The sequence below is a fragment of the Pleurodeles waltl genome, chromosome 4_1 (assembly GCF_031143425.1).
Source record: "Pleurodeles waltl isolate 20211129_DDA chromosome 4_1, aPleWal1.hap1.20221129, whole genome shotgun sequence".
Classification (NCBI taxonomy): domain Eukaryota; kingdom Metazoa; phylum Chordata; class Amphibia; order Caudata; family Salamandridae; genus Pleurodeles; species Pleurodeles waltl.
Genome location: NC_090442.1, coordinates 887,088,029 through 887,104,071, shown reverse-complemented (window position 1 = coordinate 887,104,071; position 16,043 = coordinate 887,088,029). Strand labels below are relative to the sequence as shown.

General features: G+C 48.3%; 1 protein-coding gene across 1 annotated transcript in view; it reads left to right on the top strand.

Moving 5' to 3' along the window:
* RELN (reelin) overlaps nt 1-16,043 on the top strand; it is a 1,304,886-nt gene that overhangs the window by 1,168,278 nt on the left and 120,565 nt on the right. Inside the window, exon 46 of the mRNA XM_069229640.1 lies at nt 4,592-4,760. Coding sequence (XP_069085741.1) covers nt 4,592-4,760 — 169 coding nt within the window. The remainder of the gene's footprint in view (nt 1-4,591; nt 4,761-16,043) is intronic.

The following is a 16,043-nucleotide window of genomic DNA, read 5'->3' as shown; positions in this document are numbered from 1 at the left end:
ATAATATTATGCTGCAGAATGACCAAGACTCCATTGAGTGAATAAGGACTACCGCTGCCAGGAGGCATTAGGATTTGAGTCTGAAAACGATGGAAGATCAAAATCCAACTCATATGATTGGATATCACTGTCCATACACACACCAGACTCTGAACAAATCACTACTAAGCTCAACTGGTGTCTCCCCAACACCCTTCCATGATTCTGGCACTGCTCATTGTGTACAGTCACATGCTTCCCTGGATTAACCTGCAAATGTTTTTAGCCAAACATGCTCAGGCTTTTCTTCCAACACCACACTTCCATCGTACTTCTACCTTCCTTCCTTACCGCTGTCTCCTGTCCACCTGACTCCACCTCTTTGTTGCTCTCACACATTCTCCTCCCTCCCATGCTTTTTCATAGCCCCTACGCATTAATCTGTAGACTTTGCCTCATCAGGGAAAACACACTGCAGCTCTCTCTCTCCACCACTTTAAACATCTCCTTACCACCACAGTCTATCCGAAGTCTCTTTTCCCAATCACTATAGCAACTCTGCACTGACCACACTGCACTAAGTCTATCCTGTGTGTTCCTACATTCCCCTCTCACCATTGACCTAATCTCTTCTATGACTCCCCCTTCCTTACCCTGACCTCTAACACCTTTCATTATCTATTCAATCACACTCTCATTCCTTGACCCTTCTCTCTGACCTATTTTCAGTATTTTCAGCTGTGTTCTCCTGTATGATTTTTTTTTTTGGGGGGGGGGGGCTCAACGAAACTGATATTAGAGAAGAAAACTAACGCAGAAAGAAAACCGATATCATAAGCAAGCAGACAGAAAACAAGGGCATAGATCTGCATAATTGATATAAGCACCACTACAAACTAATACTCCAGTGATAGTTCATAACTGGAAAAAAGTTAGCTGACACCCTTGCTTTGGCCTGAAGACAAGTCTCAGTGCATAGGAACGCTTGGCCCACAGGGCATCAGCCAAACTCAAGCTGTCTGCTAATTAAACCTTCACTATATCGATAAAGATGAGGATAACCATACGTGCAAAACAACAGTAAGCAGGAAGGGACATTTAGTGACAGCTTTCTATAAGACTGTGGCAGCTATATAACACACAGAAAAAAACTAATAATGTATTGTGGAAGACGACAAACAACAATCAGTAGAAGCACACTAGTACATCTCCCTATTCATAGACATTGCATTAACATAACTAGGAACATTAGATTCTCAGACGAGCAGCCCACATCACTGCTAGTGATGAAGTATGCTTAAACAGCTGAAAAGATGGTTCACCAAGAAGTAGCAGTAGGAATGACAGAGACTACTTTCATTAGAAAGCAACAGTCGGTAAAGCGCAACAGTGAATGAATGCAAGAAACAAAACACAGCAAGAAATCCAACTGACAAAGACAGGGCAATGTAGAGGTACATAGACTTCAAGGGCAATGAAGGAATTGCTTCAGGATAATTAGCTTTTGCCACACAGATATGAGAAAGAAGTTGTCTTGCATGACAGAACACAGTATATTTGGCACAATGAACCGCTCCTAGCATGGAACCATAGACGCCCAGTACTGGTCTTCTCTCTCAAGTTAAACTCACCTGTGGTCTGTAAGCATCTGATTGCTGATATCACTGACGGTGTTTAAACTTGCAGTGTAATAAGAAATAAGATTTGTAATGGTCTTGATAACTTGGGGCTTCCAGATTATGAAACTAGATTACTTTACATTAAACACTGAGTTTTGGTCGATTGCAAGGTCAGCCCAGTCTTTGAGGTTCTACTATTGGCCGGCCAACATATCTAATCTTGACACCAAATCTTGAGATTTGGTTCTCCAGCCCACTGATACCCTTACTCTCTACACTCATCCCTGTACCTCCCTTCCCCCTCAATTTCTCTCCCTACATCTGTCCTCTCCAAAGTAGACCCAGAACTTCTTCCACAACTGGCATCTACTTTTTCCTCTTAATCACTTATCTCCTTTTATGTGCTAACACCATCGACCTTCGTGAGGCATACCTCTAAGTCTAATATTCAGTCGGACCTCTGTCTCCCACGCACAGACACACATATACCCCTTTTCTCCCTCCCAACTAACAGTTTTCATAAACAAGTAAAATACCCACTACCTCTCCATTGATTTCTTACCCACTTTCAGGCCACATATTCCCTCTTTAGCTCACACCGCTGCAAAGATACAGGCCAGCATGTGGAAAAAAAATATATGAAGGAGATGTTTCAACAGAAAGAGGAAACATTTTATTCACCTTCTGTCTTGTATAGTAAAAAGACATCATGTTAAAATGATTAAACAAAGCCAACTTATTTACTGATTCTCTTCGCCTTGCAGATAATACCCCAAATTTGTATTTCTTCCCTTTCTGCTCTCTCTTTATGGGGAACCAGTATTGAACACTAAAATTATGTCATTACAGCTGCTCTGCCACCTGCAGTCTAGTTTGCAGCCTGGTGAAGATTAACTTCTATATTTTCTCATCATACACCACTAGACGCATTCCACCCTTCTTCTCTTTCCCTTCGTATCTTCCGTTTGTGCACCATTATCAGAATTTGGTGTATTCCAAACTATCAACCATCTTCTCAGGCTCTCTCTTGAAATTCTTTCATAACTAATGCCATTGCCTCCTCTCCTTTTAAAGGGATCTATAGTCTCTCTCTCTCTCCACTTCAACTGTAGTTTGTTGTGAAAGAGAGCTACTGCATCTAACTTATAAAAGAAGCTAACCCTGAGCCAGTGATTTAATTCAACTATCATCCCATCTCTACCCCTGACTTCCAGTATTACCGAATCCGTTGTTGATTCCTAGCTAACTGGCTGTCTATAAGAAAATTCTCTCATAGACTCAGCTCAAGCAAAGCTCACATTCTGCAACTAATTTGTGATTCAGGTGGATAGTGCTGGTCCTTTTTAACCTTTCAGATGCAATCAACACAGTCTCTCACACCATCCTCATAGCTGGTATTTCGGAGACAGAGGTGAAATTAGTTTCTTCCAATGAATTGTTTATTTTCTCATGGACAGAGAACAAGCTGTAGTGCTTTCATCTTTTTTAAGTTTGCTGTTTGTCCTATTCCTTGTGTGCTCTACCTTAAGCCACTCTCTTTTCAAACTGTACAAGGTATACCTGACCCACCACACAAGGCAATATGGCTTTAAATTTTTCCAATATGCAGACAGGAGCCATATCACATACAGAGCCAACATTTTTCCACGATAAGCCAACTTCAGACAAACTTTCAGAACTGTTATAAAGACACAGTCACTTGATTGTTCAGCAGTCACTTTACGTTCAACTCCAATAAAGCTGAGATCCTTTCTTTTGGTGCTTCCAATTCTACCCACTATAACTCTTGTTTACCCCCCATTTTTAGCAATCTACTGGTGCTCGGCAGACTAGGCAGGCAAGTTAGGGAGCATCTTTGGGCCCCAACTGTCATTGAAAACCCTGATGGCAATACTCATATCCTTCTGCCTCCTGACATTCCATGTTTTGAACAAGATGTTGCTACTTCTTAATCATTCTGGAAAACAATATCTTCAAATCTATCTTACTGTAACAGACTCTGTCTTAGCCTTCCACTATTCCTCAAGCACAATATGCAGCTCATGCAGAACGTGGCTGCTCAACTAGTTGTTGCGTATTTGAAAGGTGCATATCTCTAGACATTACTGTACCCTTCACTGACTTCCAGTACGGAGCATTTCCTTTACAAAACACTTTGAATTTGTCAAAAAGCTCTGGAATATCCTGGCCCTTGCTCTCTCATTCCCCAAGCCCATCGTTGTTGCACACTTGTTTGCACACATGGGTGTTCAGATCTTCACTTGCTATCCTTCTAGTTCTCTCATTGTTCGTCGGGCTAAATTTGGAGAGCGATCTTTGGTTAGAGTAAGGTTCAAGAGCTGAAATACCTTTCCTCCCAATCTTAGGAATATTTCCAAATATCTTATATCCTGCAAAGTCCTAATCAAGCAAACTGGCTGTCCAAACCATTCCTCTTAGTGATGAGATAATTCGGAGAGCGCACTAAATGTGTTGTAGAAGTGTGAATTGTTAATTCATTGTTTTATTCATAAATACACTTTCAAGTCATTATTTTAAAATAAGTCAGTTGCAAGACAGACTTTTCATCTCATTGCTAACATTTCAATTTCATAGATATTAGTAAAATTATCATCTTTAAAGTACATATATACCTCAGTTGAAGTTCATGCAGTTGATCTATGCCCACATGACCTGTGTTGCTTACCAGGCTCCATCAAGGAAAGCATGGATGCCTGCCACTGGATGGGGCAGTTCTGGAGATGTGTGGGCATCCACTTGAGATCCTGTAAACATGGATTTGAGTGACTTAGCTAACCAGACATCAGCATCGTACCCAGTTGATTGTAGTCCCAATTATAATTTTGTCAACCTAACTGCATAGTGAGAATTTATGACAGACTATGTGTTCCGGTACGGAAAAAAAAAAATATGTTTACGTGCTGTTTTTGGTGACATTTCGGAAAAGAGTGCTTTTGGTAACTTACTTCCTTATACTTTTTATACTTTCATAGCTATTGAGTTGGAGTTTTCAGTAGACCTCGGACTGACGTGGAATCCAGTGTTAAGAGACTGCCTACCCACCAACATGGAATGCAATAAATACCACCTCCAAAGGGTTCTGGTTTCAGATACCTTCAACAAGTGGACAAGGGTCACCCTGCCGCTTCCTCCTTACACCAGGTAAGAGCCCACGCTGTGTGGTGTGGCACATCGATATCTCAGGGGGGCCACCAACTATCTTGTCAGTGGGCTAATTCTAAAATAGCTTTCTTAGCTGTAAATTCCAACTTCAATGCATTATTTTTCCTCACTGAACTGACTCCCTAATCCTTTTGCGAGTCCCACTTTCTACTTTTGACTATGTGTCACAAGGGCAGCTGGTTTCCAGTCCCAGGGTTTTTAGTGTATTCTGAGAATTGTAGTCTTGGATCCCTTAAATTGAAAGGATTGGATTAGTGCAGCACAAAACCAAATTTTGTGAATGGAAATCCCAGGGTTGGAAAATGTATTTCCCCTTTGGGGTCAGATTCAGTGCCAACAGTTTACCTTTAGCGTACAAGATTCTTGACGGTATTGTCACTCATCACCAGGAAAAGGTATTCTATGTCTGCCTGCCCTGGGCTCTTTACCCGCATTCCATTGTCCAAGAAACCCACTTTAGCAAGCCGAGTCATCTCTCCTCTGGCCCCTACCTCTAGAATAAGTCCACATTCAAAACGTGCTCAATCCCTTTTTGTTTAGCGAGTCTTTGCCTAATCCGTAAAGCATAAGAGAGATGACGCCTGGGTAACCACAGGGCTTTATGAATTACTCAATGCCCATAAATATAATTGCAATTAAAATACAATTAAAATTAGGTGAACGAGTTGACAGTGATAGCTTCATTAATGGATCTGGATGCAGTGGCACGAACGCCCAATGAAATGGCTGATACTGCTTTATTAAATTGTACTTTTAATTGATTTTCTGTGTGGACGAATAACTACTCTGCCCACACTAATCATTATTAATTGCCCCATCTTCTTGTTATGTATTTTAATTAATTGGCTGCTTTCCCATGAGCTCTCTAAGAGCCTCTTGGGTTTTAATACAAAGAAATGTCCATTTCTGCTGCGCATTCATCAGGACACAAAGGAGGGCCCGTTCTGGTGGGCCAGGAGTGTGCAGTTGAATGAAGATCTCGTAGTCCTAAAGATAAATGCATATGCCGAGGGAGATCTGCCTTTTGTGGCCAGCTTTTAAACATCTCTCAGAGGCACCTGCTTGTGCTTCTTCCACACAATGCCCCTATTATCTGCCCCTCATGTGCAGCGCCCTTCAGAGCCGTACGGGTCTACTCTTGAGATCTGTGGCAGGGAGGTGCTCCAGTCTCTGTTCAATGCTTCTACCTTCTAAAGTAGCAATGAGCGAAAGGAGAACTGGAAATGTTTTCAGTCCTCCTTTCGCTTATTGTCTGCTTGGCTCAGCTGTGAATGATGACGCGGCCCTCAAACTAACATTTGCAAAAAGCCCTCAACTGGTTTTACGTGCAACAATACAGCCTTGTTAGGAGTACTTGACAAGACTGTGTCCACTGAGTTCCTCAAAAGTGGGTTGTTTGATAAAGGGGTTCTTGAGACACTGGCTTGAAAAGGGCTTGTCCATGTGTGTTGTCGCCTCATCAGGCACTCCAAAGCGTTAGGAATCAGTGAACTTGACGCCCAGTGTTCGCCTTTACGCAACTGCGGGCACGGGTCAAAAAGTACCGCAGTAATAGTTCAGTCTGAAAATAACCTTGTAAACCATGCATGTTAATAATCTGTAACTAAAAGCCTTAAAAAGGTGCATAAGAAATTAGGTGAAACACAATTCTTTCTGCTAACTGATGCATTAAGTTTATAAAATAATTGGGAAATTTAGCACTGAACTTTCACCTGTAAATGTAGAGATAACTTCCTTTTTTGTAAGTAGCAGTACTTACATTGATGTCAGGCCTAGTGTGCAGTCCTTACCTGTGGTTGCTTCTCAGGGGTGATGATAGGAGTGCTCAGCAGGAAATCTGCATCCTGCTGTGGGTGGAGAGACTGGCTATGTGACCTACAAATAAACAGCTGGACATCGGAAGACAAACACTCGCACACATACAAACGCACATACCACAGAGCAGAGGATCCAGCACGCTTACAAAAATAAACCTGCACTGTTTACCGGATTCGACTACTCATCGCAATTTAAGGAAATAAGGAATTGCCCGGGAGCACCAACGGCAATCCCTAATTTCTCAAGGGAACCGTCACCTGACATCCCCTGCCCCTCATTATCTGTAACGCCCGGGCCAGACTCAACAGGCGCGACATCAGGGATCACGTAATGGTTTAATTCTCTCTTAATGTTCTTTACCTGTACAAGTGGACACTGGATGAATCGTAGAGCTTTTTGCAGGTAATAAAAGAACAAAATAAACAGCCTGATCGAGGCCCGGTGCCACAGAGCACCGCAAGCAACTGGAAAATCGCGTACGCAGGCAGCAGGCTCGGTGCAGGCCATATAACGAGGCTTATGCTTCTGTCCCCAAATCACCAGTGCTAGATTGAATCTCGGCCAGAGAAAATAAGACAGGATGCCGCCAGTGCCTGTCTCAGATTATTGTACACCACCGCTGGGCTGTGTCCACTTTTTTTTTAAGTCACGTGCTATTTTGTGAGAAACAGGATAGTCTTCAGCCAGTCCTTGTTTTCAGAATATCAGCACTCTAGAGTCCGGCTGGACTCATTCCAGTGTTTCCACCAGCCACTCTGCTGAGGGCTGGCTTCCACACCCACCCCACACCCATCCACAACAGGCATCACCAGTCATTTGACACTGCAAATAAAAGAGGCCGGGCGCATGTTCCTGCAACTACATATATGTGTCCATGTCCTTAACTATAGTAGCATGAGGGTCTGGGACCCCCAACACTACAATGGCGATGAGCTGGTGAGACCCTGCGTGCATGCTGCCAGCAATTCTGCCATTGGTCGTGGGTGGAAGTGATGCCTGCACCCAAAGGTACCACCGCACCGATTATCAGCATGAACATGCCGGAGCCCAGGCAAGAATGAGGCCACGCCGAGAGAAAACACAACGGCGGCAACCGATCCTGGCCTGGTACCCGCTTTGCGCCTTATGGGCTGCAAAAGAATGAGCAGGGCTACAGCAGGCCCCCTCAAGGTTAGAAATGGCCCACAACAAGCCACCAGGTGAGACTGCATCACACCATCCCCGAATGAGTTGCTAAGGGGAGGACAAATGCCGACCCATATAGTTGGTGGCAAAGAAGCAAGCCCCCACATCGCGCCGCAGCGAGACCCCCGCACTGGCATCCTGATAGGCCCATGGCATGAGGAAACCACTGCTGCGGCCTGAAAAGGGAACTCGGGATAGTGCCAGACCTGCAGTGCCCTTCCCCCGCCCACACACGGGATAGGAGCGCGAAACAGGCCGGAGGCACCCAGTGTGCAGAGACTGCGACACCTAATGCCCACCGTCTTCCACCGGTATTTGATCACTTGCACGTGAATTGAATGGGAACATGTGGCATACCTGAGTGGCTGGCGGGAGGCAGCCCTAACTGAGGAGATTGACGTGGGAAGATGAGCCTCGCCCCCACCGTCTGCAGCTTCAGCCCTGCCTGGCCTGACGCTGCAGAGAGACTGTCGGGACAGACATACAGTGACACTCCTTTTTAGTGTAAAAGGTCATTTATTTAGGACAGGATTTAAACATAACATCAATCAACATTTTTAACTGTACATCAACACTTTTAACCAGACCTTAACTTGTACTCTTCCTTTCCCTTCATTCTTTCCTCAAATAGTTCCCTTCAATTCTCCTACCGTATACGCTCCCCTATTCCTCCCAAGCCTTCCTAGCTTGTAAACCTACCCCCCCGTTCTGATCCTTCAACTCCTTGTTTTTCCCCCTGGAAGGGTGGACAAGCCCGCATCTGGCTCTCCACCCTCCCCCATCTCCTGCCACCCAGCAAAACCCATGAGGCGTTTTGCTGCCCCACCCCAAAGAAAACTTTTACCCCTACCATATACATGCCTACCTTCCCCCTTTAAACTCCTTCTATCCATTGTTTCTTTATTCTATTTTCTAGTACACAAATTCACCCCCCACACACTTTCCAAAATCATCCTTAGTTCTGTTATGTAGAACGCATTCCCTATCTGGGATAAATGAACCCCATCGTCACGAAACAAGGCCTTCTCCTGTTCTTTTATGTCCTCGTGCCTTAAAACCTTTATCCCCTGTGCCCAACAGAAAACTCTCATGGCTCTATTTAACTTCTTCCGAGCCCGCTCAATGGCTCCGTGGTTAATAGCCCCAGTCCATACCAAGCATGTTCCACATAGTTTCTGCTTCAAGAGTTCCAAATCTCTCTGCATAATCTGATCAGAGTGAGCCCCGATAGCTTCACTAAGTCATTCTCCCCCAGGTGGATCAACAAAAGGTCCGGGCATCCCCACTGAGGCAATTTACCTGTGATAAATGGTAGCAAACTGCCCCATCTCAGACCACTCTTGCCCCACCAAAGCACTTCATGCTGTCTGCTGGGCAGTCCCAATGATCTGCCGTAAACTTGCTTCTCCGCAAATTTTGCTGCCCAATGAACGAACGAATGGCCGACCAACCACGTCGTCATCTTGTCCGCTTGCGGCCCAGCCACACATCCTGCAAGGAAAAAACACTGTAAAAACTGTATTGTTGTACTAAAAACTCAAAAAAAACCTTTCTGCCCTGTTTCTGCAGGGCCTGACATACCTCTCACAACACCTAGATTTCCATCTCCCTATTGCCTTAATCTTGGCCCAATCCCAACCTAAATGAGCTGCCGCCGTCGCTGCGCCAATCCTAAATGAATGCGTTCCATAGTCCCCTGCACACCGCCCTATCCGTCCAAGGGCCGTTCTCATCACTTGCAGCAGCTGGTAGCTAGTCATCTTCCTCCCTGATGCATGACTGAAAACCCCTGAATCGCCTACCCCGGGGCATCTTGACTTAAAACTGATCCATTCCGCTACCGGGCATGCCGCCTCCACGCCCCCTTTTTCAAGCCATACCCACTTGCCCCTGCCAAGCTGATCCGTCTTTGACCTTCTGAGCCATATCCCCAGCCTGTCCTTATGCAAGCACACCTCCTTCCTTCTCACCCCAATCTCTTTACCACCCCCAACAATTCCGACACTTGAAATGCGCCGAAAAACATCCGCACCATGCACAGCCGAAACAAACCCCCTTCGTACTCGTCCGTGCAACACACCGGTAGTACCTGCAACAGTTCCATCAATATTTCGAATGTGATGGGTGCTCTCGCTGGTCTATCCCCGACGGACCTACACCTGCCCCAACCTTTCAACATTTTCCCCAACAAATCATTTCTCGCAGGATCAAAGCCAAAAAATAGTTTCCCATAAAAAGAAACGCCTAATAGTTCCCCCCTATTGTAGCCGGAGATAGACCCTCCTTGATCAGAAAAAGCACAAAACGTAAAGCCCTTGCTTCTAAAACCTGTAAACCCTGCGCCCAGAAATTCACTCCACACGGCTCAAAAGATTGAAAATCCAACCATGCCAGCCTGTAATTTCTCCGCGTGGATACCGCTAATGACATCTCCACCAGCCCTGTGATCATCATGCCCCCCACTCCCAAATGCCTGCCGGGACCATGGTCTTGCTCCGTTCTGCTCCAGGTGCCCATTCGCGAAAACGCCACCACTGTGAACGAGATAGGGAGTCTGCAATCTCGTTGTGAACCCCGGGTATATGCGCAGCTTTAAATATAACATTCAAAGATAAACATTTCAACATAAACTGACGCAACAAGCGCAAAACTCTAAGATCCCTCGCTCTTTGTCTGTTGACTAACTCTACCACAGCCATGTTGTCAATTTGAAATATCACCGTCCTGTTGGCTAGCTCCTGTCCCCACACCGCCAGTGCCACTAGAAGAGGAAAAAATTCCAGAAAGGCTATACTTCTCCCTTGTTGCAGCCAACTTTCCGGCCATGTCTCCGCACACCACCTCCCATCCCCGTATAGTCCAAAACCTGTTGCTCCCGCTGCATCTGAAAAGATTTGCACCTGCCACACCGTGTCCTGCTCACCGAACGCCATTGGTACCCCATTGAAATCCTTCAAAAATGTCTCCCAAATTCTGATGTCCTCCCGCAAGGCCAGCGATACCCGTATTCTATGGTGCGGGAGCACTGCCCCGGACATGGCCAGCCCCAAACGCCTACAAAAAGTCCTACCGCCTCTCACTACCCTGCACGCAAAATTGAGATATCCTAGCAGTCTTTGTGCCGACCGTAAATCTATCTTCCGTGATGTTCGCACCTCAGCTAGGAAAGCCAGCATTTCCTTCACTTTTGAAACAGGTAGTCTGGCCACCAAATCCCTCGTATCCAACTCAATGCCCAAAAATGTCAAGGTCTGCTGCGGACCTTCAGTCTTCTCTGGGGCCAGAGGTACTCCTGCCTGCTGAGCTAATTTCTGAAAACTGCCTAAAGCCTGCTCACACTGCCCTGATGAGGCTGTTCCCACAAATAGAAAATCGTCCAAATAGTGAGTCACCAAACGATGCCCACTTGATCGCACGAAAACCCATTGTAAAAACGTACTGAAAGTCTCAAAAAGCGCACAGGATATCGCACAACCCATAGGTAAAACCCTATCCACATATATGGCACCATCAAGTTGCATGCCTAGCAAATCAAAATCTACTGGATGGATAGGGAGCAGTCTGAATGCTGATTGAATGTCGCATTTTGCCATTTCTGCGTTCCGTCCGCACTTCAGTACTAACTTCACTGCATCGTCTACTGACGCGTATGCTACTTTTGAATCCTCTTGTGCAATGAAATCGTTAACTGAGGTGCCTTCAGGCCATGGCAGGTGGTGAATCAGACGAAACTCCCCCTGCGCTTTCTTGGGCACCACTCCTAAAGGAGATATCATCAGTGAGTCGCTTGGCCATTCAAAAAATGGGCCGGCTATTCTACCCAGCTCTACCTCCTTCACCAATTTGTCGCGCACTATCTGAGGCCGTTCCCTGGCAGACCGCAAGTTGTCTGCCCACCTTCTCTCTCTAGGACCCTGGTAACCTAACCTAAAACCTTCCTTAAAACCCTATTCTAATATCCGCGCTTTGTCCGTGTCTGGGTATATGCGCAACCAAGGCAGCAAAAATTCCAGTTTAACTGGTGTAGGACCCTTTTGGCGCAGGAGCGCCATGCGATCCCCTGCCTCTTGATGCTCTCCACTGCTCTGCGGGGCTAGAGAGAGTGAAACATTGGATAACCGGATGACGGCCCCCGCCCTTTGAGCAGTCGTGCTTAAATCTACACTGCGCTCTGGAGCAAAACCCTTTGTTAAAATTCCAGCATGCCCCAGAGGTTGAACCTGTATTTTTTGTGTTTGCACCCGCCCCCCCCCCCGGGAGGGGGCGCGCCTGAAAGGGTTTATATAAAACTGGTAAACCGCTCGCCGTATGCGTGGAAGCCGCTGTCTGGCCTGATGCCATCCATTGCATCCACAGCTCTAAGTCTACATCCCCCCAGGGCTTTTCGGGGTTTACGCTCACCCGGGCTCTAAACTCCTCGTCATAACTGAGCCATGCAAAACCTCCAAAATGCATTTGAGCCTTTCTGATAATGTCCATGTACTTAAAAAGTGCAATTGCCCTATCTGGGTATTTTTCGCAGTATATACTGGCGAATATCAAAAAGGCGGACGTCCAATTGTCCATTGTTATGGGGACCCTGGGCCTGTGCGCCAATTCCCATTCCTCCTCCTTGGAGCCCTCCTTGGCCTGTATATCCCTATGTAGTAGTTTGAAAACGTCTACGTATTCGTGGTTCCATATTTTAGTTTTAGTTTTTTCAGATATGTGTGACCCAAGTGGCATGGCTAAACCCATATATGGAAGGCGTTTCTTGTGTCCTCCCCCTTCCTTCTCTGCCGCTGCATCCGCCCCCCCCCGTTTTACTGTTAGCTGTCTTGTCAACTGGCGCAGCGCCTTCTTTTCCTGTGTTCTCCACCGTTCCTTGACCTGGAATAGAAGGTGGTGTGTCCAGAACTGAACCTTCCCCTACGCCAATAGATCTACTCGTACATGTCTCCTTAGTCGTCCCCCCTGCCTCCCCCCACACTGACCACCATTTCTTACCTCCTGCATTCTCTCCAATGCTCCTCGGAACTCTCCTTGGGGTCCTACCGTGCGATGCGGCTTGTCGACCTCCCGTAGGCCCATCAGTTATGATCGTATCCTGAAATGCATAAAACGAAGAAGAGGTTGCTCCGCTTTTGCGCCCTCTCCCCCCCCCTCTCGGGATGGCGCTCACCACCGTATCCCGAATCTCACCATCCTCCCATTCATCCCCTTCATCCTCATAGTCCAGCTCCAAACAATCATCTCCTCCCCAGTAGCCCGAATGTTGGGCGTAGCCTTTAGTTTTGGTTGGAGCCGTTTCCGACTCCTCCGGGCCCGCATGGCGCATACCAATTCTGCGTCCCCCGTGCTCCCCCGGAGTGGAAAAGGCCGCCGCTGACCCTTCCAGTGCTTCGTTCCAACGTGATTGGGCCGTGCTGCGCCCAGTTGGCATGGTCCTTTTCCTGCCAACCTCTGTCGCTGGCATTGTGTTTCCGCTGTCCCCGTGACCGTGTGCGTCACCCGGGTTCCCCGCACCAACTTGCCCCTCGGCCGCACCAGCCTCTTGTCGCTGATTCCCTTCCACCTGTGGGACCCAAACCCAGGTGCCCCCCTTTTCCCCTGGCGGTTGTGCCCGTTTGTCCTCCCTGACTGTTTTGGCCCTTACGGCCGCTTCTCTGCGCGCGCTCTCCTCCTCTCTTTCCTTGCACAGTTGTGCCCACCTGGCTTCTGTCTCCAAAACGGCCCTACGTTGTTCTCGGATCCTGGCCTCCAGGTCCCAGGCCTCTGCCTGGTCCCATTTTCCTTGTGGGGGTGGGTCAGAGGCCCCTGTGGGCCCCGCCACGTCTGTTACTGAGTTTTGGGCCCCTCTGGACTGGCGGGTGTTTGCCTTGGCTCTGGCTGCTCCCCCTTTAATCTTTCCCGCGTATTTACCTTTTTTCTTTACTGGGGCCCCTGAGGCCCCGGAGCTGTGGCCCTCGTCCTTGTGGTATGACAAATCTAATGGTGCAGCCTCTCCGCTAGGGCCGGGCCGGGGCTGCTCAGCCTCTACCCCCCAGAGCCGCCGTTCCCCCTTGTCGGCCGTTTGTCCTGCCTCTCCTTGGAGTGCCGCCCCTAGTGGTGCGCCTCCTGTCTCTGCGTTCCCTGGCAGTGGATCTTGTGTGCCTTGGGCCTCCCCACTGAACATCAATGGGCTATGCGCGCTACGGGGCTTTTGGTGAGTGCCTACCACGTTGCCGGTGTCCCCGTCCCTGTCCGAGTCCTGTGACTCACAAGCCGCAATCGCTGCCGCAACCCGGCTGGACGCGGCCCTCGTCGGGCGTGACATCCCCACCCACGCTTGGTCTAAAACCCCTGGTCTAAGCAGGTCAGCCCGGCCAGCCTCCCCAAGAACGCGTAGCGCCGCCCTGGCCGCCTCAGCATCGTGACTGGTTGCCATGGCAGCCTTCTCGCAGGGGTCGTCTTATTCGAAAAAAATGTTGTTGTTTTTTTTTTTGTTTTTTTGGGGGCCCCCTGGTTTGCTATGTGTTTAATACAATTGCGATGGGGGAAAGAGAAATTTTTTTTTTTTTTTTTTTTTTTTTTTTAGTCCTGCCCCTTGCCTCACCCTGAGTAGGCTGGTGCTGTGCCCAGCAATAAGTAATTAGCGCTCGTATCCCAACATTATCTGTTCTGGGTTACCCTTCCATTAATATTCGTTCTCCCCTTGTATTCTTTTTATTTTATTTTCCTTTTTTTTTTTTTTTTTTTTTAAATAAAACTCGGGCCTCCCTGGCCTGCTGCCGGCTGCGCGTGGTCCTGGTGCCCCCCCGGCCCCTTCGCCGGCCTAAAACGGGAGCCCGGTCCCCTACTGCACTGAAACCGCGCTTCCGCGGTTTTGCGAGCATGCCACCACGTGGCAGCTCGTGTCCCGGTTTCCTTTCTGCCACACGCGCTACGAGCTGCACGCAGCTCCCGGCGGGGCCTCTCCCAGATCAGCGCCGCCACTGCCAATGGCCGCGGGGCCCGACAGCCGGCCCTGAAGCCGAGCGTTTGCAGTTGCGCCTACCTGGTGCCTGGCCTGCCTTCCCATGTACAACGCCTCGCGCTCCTCCTGCAAAAACTGAGAAACTGCTGCGCTCCTCAAAGAACTGCCTACATCTAATCCTCACACAGTCGGCGCGGACAGAGGCCGACCCCACCCCTCCACCCCCCTTTTAACGACCTGTCCTAAGCCCTCCTCCACCTACCTAGCTACCAATAGGGCGCCTCCGCGCCACTTCCTGCGTCCCGAAAAAGCCCGCGGAGAGACTAGACCGGGTCTCTCTCTCCGCGGGCCCCTCCATTGCCATAAGAGGACGAAGAAAACTCCTGCAATAGCCAGGCTGGTCAATAGTCCTGGCCTGCCCAAGCAGTAAGGAAATCAACTGCAGTGCCACCTCGTGGTGGCTCAAGAAAATGCAGCCAACGTCCATAAGCAATCATCAACGCCCGCAGTCTGAAGACTGACTGCAAGGGCCTGCAACAAGTGCCACAACGCCACTCACAGACACTATGCGGCTGCCCCGATCAGGGCTAATTAACACGGGTTCGCTACCAGTGACCTGTCCCGTAGGAAAAGGAAAAAAAATGCCTCACAAATGAAAGGTGCCTACCTCATGCGATGCTCGTAAGCTGGCCTACCTGCTGCCATATATCTTGCCTAGGAAAGGAAGGTGGGTTAGCATCCAGACAGCACACAGAGACAGGTCCTGCGAGCCAGAGCATGAGTGGTGCCTTGCTGCCTGCTGAGGTGGCTGACCACTGCTGCTGGTCTCAATGCCCCAGTGGATTTTCCGTAATTGGAGGCACCCACTGCAAAAGAAGGCTTGCACCGGCTTCCTGCAGCCCACAGTCGGATGAAAGACTGTCACAGCCTGTGCAAATAGCGCAGCAGTACCACCTAGTGGCCATTAGTGGTTACTGCACCTGTTAAACTGAGAGACTGTGTGTTTGGCCGAAGAAATGGCCTGCAGCACTAAGGAGGCTGCCATGGCCGATACTTAAAGTGACAGCAGCACCCACTGGCAGTGACTGCCACAGGAAGAGACTGTGCATCCCTGTAAAAAGAGACTGCTTATACCTACACAATGTCCGAAGCTGCCTGAGCCAAGCAGCAAAGCCCAAGAAGGCCACAAGCCCCACGCAGTACACAAGGAGAACATGCGCTACACAAGCATGCCCCTAGTGATAAACAGCCACCACCACAAGCCTGGAGAACAGCCCCTCCAAGCACCAGTGGAATGTGCTTAGAAAGAAGCACTATGAGGACAA